This window comes from Rhagoletis zephyria, unplaced genomic scaffold, assembly GCF_001687245.7.
Source record: "Rhagoletis zephyria isolate East Lansing unplaced genomic scaffold, Rhagoletis_zephyria_1.1 Rzeph_scaffold_05719, whole genome shotgun sequence".
In the NCBI taxonomy this organism is placed as follows: domain Eukaryota; kingdom Metazoa; phylum Arthropoda; class Insecta; order Diptera; family Tephritidae; genus Rhagoletis; species Rhagoletis zephyria.
The window spans coordinates 12,462-20,022 of record NW_016162802.1 but is presented as its reverse complement, the minus strand read 5'-3'; the positions used below and the strand labels follow the sequence as shown (position 1 = coordinate 20,022).

General features: G+C 38.5%; 1 protein-coding gene across 2 annotated transcripts; it reads right to left on the bottom strand.

Moving 5' to 3' along the window:
• Positions 1–1,283: 1,283 nt before the first annotated feature.
• Positions 1,284–5,613, bottom strand: LOC108372401 (putative mediator of RNA polymerase II transcription subunit 12). Of its 2 annotated transcripts, none has more exons than XM_017628065.1 (3): positions 5,344–5,613; positions 3,974–4,150; positions 1,284–3,745 (listed from the first exon to the last, which is right to left on the bottom strand). In XM_017628065.1, the coding sequence occupies exons 1-3, from the start codon at positions 5,344–5,346 to the stop codon at positions 2,336–2,338; spliced, it is 1,590 nt and encodes a 529-aa protein (XP_017483554.1). In that variant the 5' UTR covers positions 5,347–5,613; the 3' UTR covers positions 1,284–2,335. The 2 variants fall into 2 exon arrangements, with proteins under 2 accessions (XP_017483554.1, XP_017483555.1); XM_017628066.1 differs by having other exon boundaries at positions 3,974–4,129.
• Between the last annotated feature and the right edge of the window lie 1,948 nt (positions 5,614–7,561).

Below are 7,561 nucleotides of genomic sequence, written 5' to 3'. Positions count from 1 at the left end.
ATTCATGGGGCAAGTGTTAATGTTGGTCTCTCTATGAATGCCGTTTGTCGCCTACCTCTACAGCGTCGGGTTCAGTGGTCGTTGCATATAATCCTGGATATCGTCCTTCAGGTGGTGAAAATATCTTTTGACTTGCCTATGCGGAGGCTCTGCATTTAGCAATTGTCTACGTCGGTAGCAGCTGACCAGGAACTGATTGCTCAGCAATTTGTGTTCCTTTACTGGGAGCATCTGAGTCTCTGAAGTTGAATGTTGCAAAATTATGAACGCCAATAATTTAATTTAAGATTATTCGCACGTCATACACTTTTTCTATGATTCGCATGTTTTAGTTTGCGAAGAGAGGAGCTTTTTTTTTGACACAATACTTTTTGTTCCGAATATCCAATTAGTACTGTACAAAAATAGCTTTTGTACCTGCGATATAATCTTAAAAAAATACAATCTGCTAGAAATTTGTCACGTTAAGACAAAGCAAATAATTACAGTTATCATCACAATATTTGCTTAGGCAACAAAGCGCGTTGCTTTCATGCGCCTGGATGCTGATTGCTGCTAAAACGGCTTTCCACTGCCCACATTCAATTTACGTCGACAATAAAAAGAAATTTGCATACAAATATACTGCAATTCTTAATTAGAAAGTTAGCTTTTGTCGATGAGCACCCTCGTGTTGCTAGCTTTTCGCACAAAACTGTACAAATTATTGTTTATTTCTACTATATAAATGTTGTTTAAATGCAAATGTGTTTTTATGAGCTCCGCCCTTTCAGGGCATCGATGTAAGGTAGCCATTAATTACGAAATTTATTAACTCATTCACCGATAATACAATTTGTTATCTGTATGTGTGTATGTTAATCTGCGATAATTTGTTTCATTCAATTAATATCAACAAATTAAATAAATATGAAATACCTATTACAAAATTAAAATTAACCCATACAAATTAAATAAAAAAAAAAACAGAATGGCATAAATAAATACAAATAAAATAAGACAAACAACTGAAAATAATCATTGTATAATGCAACCTTTCCTTCTCTCTAATTAAATAGTAAAAAAAAACAAGTTCTGCCCAAAATTCTTCTAAAATTTCTAACTAATTCAACTTAATTCCAGATAACCACAAAGAATTGATACCGAATTTTTAAAATTTTTCTTAAGGAATTATTATTAAATTTCACCAAGTCGCTTTTGTTAAAGATTTTTACTTGTATTGACTCAGCAAGAAAATTTTCATAAATACTCTAACGTATCTTAAATACAAGTTTAAACAAAAGTAAACATGTTTTTTCTTCGCAGTTTATATACATACATACATATGTATAAATATTTAAATCGGTGGGATTTCTTTTGAATCACTTCTAAGTGGAAGGCATCCAAGCGCAACTACATTTAGCTAAAAGCCCTTGACCCCTTCAATTATTATTTACCTAGTTACATCTGGTGTTTACATGCATATTATACAAAATAAATTGCCAATAGGAATTTGTTCGTATCCGCGTTTTACTGCTATTTTTATGGTTATGGTTTTCTATTTGTAAAAATATAAAAAAAAATATGTAAGTATTTACATATATACCGGTACATATTTTGTAAGAGTATGACTACGTAAAAAATTGCATCTTCATATAAAAATGAGTGATACAAATAATAAAAGCACACAAACATGTGCTAATCTACATACATAGTTACACACTATGTACTGTGTCACTAATTATAACTCGTGCTATAGCAATCCCATTTACCAGCTGTGAACCCATCCCCTAGGCTTCGAATGTTTTTGCATAATTTACAAAACACTTTGCATAGTAATAGGTCATATTTAGACCTGTTATTCCTTGTTTTTCAAAAAGCATCTAACAATGCTAAATGCATTCAGTAACACACCTGACAACACAATTGATAAATCCCTTTAATTTGTTTTGCATTCGCGCCGTATGCGACAATCCTCAACATATCAATGAAGTTGCGATCACAATTATGCATGTCCGTATGTACTTGTATTGGCAGAATTGGCGCTTTAAAATTAATTGAAAGAATAGAAATACAGCAAAACGTTCATTACAAATATTAACAATTATATTGTATTATATGTATGCATATTTATATAAGTGATTTCGAGTTATTTTAATTATATATATTTTTTCTTTCTTTTTTAATATTGTATACTAGCATTGTATGTTTAGTAGATATTATATGTACATGTAGAACTTGTCCGGTAAACATTCCCCTTTCATGTCTCCCCATCTGCGAGCGCCGCCATTGTCGTCGACGTCGTCGTTACCGGCATGCGGCCCTCGCATGCCGCTTCCCATAGGCGGCTCAGCATTCATCCGACATTCTCATACGCCATGGCTGGCCGCTCGGTACTCATGGCACTGGAGGCGGCCGATGTGCCAAATATGGTGGGCGGATGATGTTGTTGCGTCTGCTGTTGGTGTGGGTTATGTTGCGGCTGTTGCTGATGTGGGTTATGTGTATGATGCTGTTGTGCTGTGGGTTGCTCGTTGCGTATTTGTGGCAATGGGAACATAATGCCATGTGCCATTTGTGGATGATGCAAATGCTGTTCACTGGTGGGTGGTGCCGGCGCCTGCTGATGACTATTGTGCTGTTGGTGGTTACCATCAACATGTTTGCGTTGCTCATTCTGTTGATGTACCTTCTCGGCACCCTCGTCATACTTCTTTTGCAATTGGAATAGCGCGTGTGGCAATTGTTGTTGAGCATGTAGTGCAACAGCCGATGCGGAAACACGTTCGACTTGTGATTGCGGCGAGGCTTCCTTTTCATTCTTATCATATTTCTTCTGCAGCTGATACATGCTATGTGATAGTTGTGTATGTTGCGCTAATTGTATTTTATCATTTGCCGTAGAAGAGCTTTGCTTGCTCGACGACGACGATGCTGACTGTGTATGTGTTTGCGACTGGGGTTTTTCCTGTTTAACCGGTGCCTTCTTCTGGTATTTCTTTAGCACCTGTATGAGTTCACCCTTTACATCAAGGCGAATCTCTTCGGGCACACGCTTAATCTCCTCGTAGAGCGAAAGTAAAAACAGCTTATCCGGATCACGATTCTTACGTTTTTTGCTTTTCTTTGGAAAGGCATCTTGCATAAATTGCAAGAGTTTTTCCTCGAATGCAGATTCACGCTGCATTGCAGCAGCAGCATGCTGCTGGCGACGCAACAAATGCGAATGCAAGCCACCGTGAAACGCCTGCAGATGTGGCATGGAATTGTGTTGCTGTGACGAGCTACTACCCGAGACATGGTCACCGTTATGTGATTGCATGCTAACGCCGGGAGTCTGGAATGAGCCGCCATGCGTGTCGGTGTGATTAGACGAACCGGGTGCATCATTTGTTTCGCCATCATTATTCGTATGATCTTGCTGCTGTTGCTGTTGTTGTTGTTGTTGTTGTTGCTGCTGTTGTTGTGCCGCATGTTGCTGATCCTTTTGATGCTGCATGTGCTGTTGCTGACCGTTGGATACAGCGGCAGCTGTTAGGATTGCATCACAAAAATGTTCGGGTACATAATCGAAGCCAGACATGAAGTTCTCCGGTTTTAATTCGCCATTCATTTCCTCATAGAAATATTCGGTGCCAACAATATCGATAATGTCGTTATCCTCTTGGTTTAGCTCAATTCCCGGAGGCGGGGAACCTCCTGCCAGTTGGCAACGTTTCAGCTCGGCAAGTTTCTTACGCGTAGTCAAACGCATATCCCGCCAGCACTGTGTGTATGAAAAATAGAAAACGGTCAGATTGACGGCAAGGGAATTAAAGTGTTAACAAAGTTTCATACTATCACCCTATAGGCAATTACTACTTTCAAATTTTTGTAAAATCCATAGCAAATTACTGATTTATCCCAATTTAATGTTTTAATAGGTTTTTTTTTCATACCTAATAGAATATTGTTATCGCCATTACCATTACCATCAAATGCCACCGTCACCTACCTTCTTCCACTGTATTATGGTCTTCTTTGGTCCGATTGTATTTAGCGCCGCCTGTATCTTCTCCCAATACCATTCCTTCTCCTTTTTCCCCTCCATATATTTGGTTTCACGCAGGAGTGTAATGAGCATCTTCTTTTGCGGTTTCGTTACACGATCCTTGAATAAAATATTGAAAACCTTGAAGTTAAGAAACGAAAAAAGGCGAGAACTGGATATTTCACACGAAAATACTTCTTTGAATATCAATACAAAGTAATTATCGTATTTACAGAATGTAAATCTATGCGCACAAACATAAAATACCACACCATATCAGAGTTTAGCCCAAGGGGCAGCGTAGATTGTACGTATACAGTAGGTACACAAAATAGCAAATGGGTATGAATTAGTTATTTGTACAACGATTTTGGGTTGCTGGGCCCAAACGCGTGACCCGAATCAGGAAACCTGTACACACACTTGTAGACAAGAGTTAACGCTTTGTTTAAAAAATACTAATTTACTATATCTGTGCACTACATAATTTATTAATAATTCCGGTTTGAAATATGGCATTTTTTGCAAATTTCCAAGCTGAGCTGTCAAACACAAAAAATATCCACGAAATATATCTGCAAAAGGTGGCCAGCCCCAATTCTTCGTCAAGACAGAAGGGGGATATAATCCCTAAGAGCGGCCGAGAGCCGCCTACGCAGAAAGGTGTGCTCTGCAAAAGGTGTTCAGCCCTCTTCTTCAGCAACACAGAAAGGAGAATTCTACCTAGTGAAGGTTATGTGTAATCCTTTTTGAAAAAATCCGATTTTCCCTATTTTCAAACAGCTTTCTAGTGGTCTGTGGTGGGTGAGGGGAGAAGGGGTGACTTTTCATAAAGCGCGGTCCATCCTCTTTCGTTTAGAGCGGGTTTGGGGGCCACGTCTCCTGCCCCTCTGCCACCCACCAAAAAAGTCGTTGTACATATAACTAAACATTTCACCAGCAAATCGACAGAGATAGCTCAGGAGCGGTTCGTTTCAGTTGCCAGACGTCACCCGGCAAATTTCTCACTCTTCCCAAACTCAACGTGCCACTTATGTATGCACTGTGTATGCACATACCCATATGTATGTATTTTAGATGTTGGCAATATAGAAGTGCGCCCATAACTGCAGTTCCATGCTTCCATTTTGCGGAAACTTAGGGCTCCGCTGCATATGAGCCATACAGATTGTTCAACTTGCATTTTTTTTTTATTTGCATATCATAAAATCTGTCCGTCTTTTCACATAGACACCTACCTATCTAGCGACAGGTACCGAACGAGCTATCAATTGGCTATTGTAGCCCTGGCTAGCTATAGATTTTAGTGAGATTCTATCTACACGCACACTTACCATTTTGTTCGTTGTAAATTATAACCAAAATAAAAATTTGCTATGAATTTTTGACAAGCTTTATTTCTGCCGCAGGAATTTAGCGATTTATTTCACTTGGTTCACCGTCGTGTCGACAGTCGACCGTCAATCGTCGTTGCCGTCGACGTTCGTCGTTTTCATTTTTATGTGTGTCTGTCGTGTGTGTCATAGCGCATTTGTTGTTGTTTCGCCAGCGCTCTGCTCACGACCGTCCGTCCGTCTTGCATGGTGGCTGGCTGCGCTGTCGATATATTGATAACATTTCCGATAGAACAATTGACATATAGGGGTGTTGCCAGGTCGATGTGTTAAGAGCTACCGTGTGACAAAAACCGCAAAAGCCCGGGCCCGGTGATTTACCCTTTTCCCCTTCCATTCGGCGAGCCTGCTTACAGCCATCGCAGGAGATCTGTCAGCTTCATCGCAAGCGAAACGCAGATAAATTTTTGTAGGTACTTTGGCATTTATTTAACCGCAGATTTCAATTCAAAAAGTGCTTACGAGTACATTAGACATGACGAAAATTAATATACTGCACGTTGTTTTGAGTGGTTTTGAGCATATATTTTATAGAAAACACACAACTTTATAAAAATTCAAAGTTCAAACCAAGGCGAATTTATACAAGGTGGTGTTGATGGCGAATTTAGATTTTCGCCGTCGTACTTAATGTCAAAATGATGTGTTTATTGTAATATGAATTCGCCTCATCATTTTGACATTGGGAAGTACCGCGGCGAAAACCCAAATTCGCTAGTAACACCACCAAGGTGTATTAAACAAGGTGGTGTTGGGGCGACAGCTGAGTTTTTCGCCGTAGAGGCCATTACGTCAAAATGATGTGTTTGTTGTAACTCATACCAATGACAGTATGGACATCAGCGTATAATTTGTTAGTGTAATTTTTTACTTATATACGGCCAACACCACCTTGTTAAATACGCCTTGAACACCACCTTGTATAAATTCGCCTTGGTTCAAACAAGCTGTAAAACTATTTGACAGTTCATCGCGTGCGATAGCTCGCAAACGATATCTACTGCTATTAGTAGGTGCGTTCGCGTAGCTGTTAATTGTTCAAGTTTAACCAAAACTTACAGGTTTTTGCGTTCGCGTACGCAAAAAACTTGCAAAGTAGGGGAAATTGAGAGAGCAAAGTGACATTTCATTTTGAGGGGAAGCTGTTAGTTTCTGTTGGAAAAATTTTTGCCAACAGGGAAACAGCTGATCAAAAACAGCTGGTTGGCATTTACGCAAATCACAAAATTGAATTTGATGGTTGGAAGATAAAAATTACAAAATGCGAGAAATAAACTTGTAAGAAATAAGTAGTTATTTGTTTAATCAATAAACTGTGTCAGTATAACACTTTGCGATGACTTTTCGTACGTTTTAAATTTTACACTTTTGTATGTAAACAAAAATTATATCAGCTGTTCGTCTAACTTGCAAGTTTCTGCAAATTTTCTGTTCGCGTACTATTTTGGATATTTCTCTCTTGTGAGAGAACAGATGACATTTCGCCGGAATTTGGCAGTTGGTTGGTTTCTGCTAGAGATTTTAAACGAACGCACCTAGTGTTGGGCAATATCGATACCAAAAGTACTCAGAAGTCGATTCTCGAAAGGATCGACAGAACCCGATTTTTGAAAGTATCGATACTGAATACTCCAAAGAACTCAGTACTCACAAAAGTACTCGAAGGTACTCAGTACTCAAAAAAGGAACTCGAAAGTACTCAGAACTTAAAAGAACTAGAAAGTACTCAGTACCCAAAAATACTCTGTTCCAATAATCGCTTTGATACATGTACTCAGGATCGATTCAAAGTACTCAGTATTAAGTGTCGAATAGACTTAAAAAGTACTGAGCTTTATTTAGATTTAACGGTATTCAGAAATGATTGTATTCAATTTGCAGTTTCAATAATTTTCAAGTACAATACTTGTACCCAGTAAAGTTAGCCTTTCATTTGACGTACTTTAGGATTCATATATTAATTTGAATAAAGTACTGCCAGTTTGTGAGATTTATATACTAAGTATTGAAATGTTACCAACATGTGTATATTAAAAAAAAAGTACTCAGTACTCTGAAAAATACCCGATACTTAAAAGTATCGATACTAAAGAACTCGATCCTCATAAGTACTCGATACTTCCCAACACTAACTGCTATCTATCTCTTGCGATTGCGA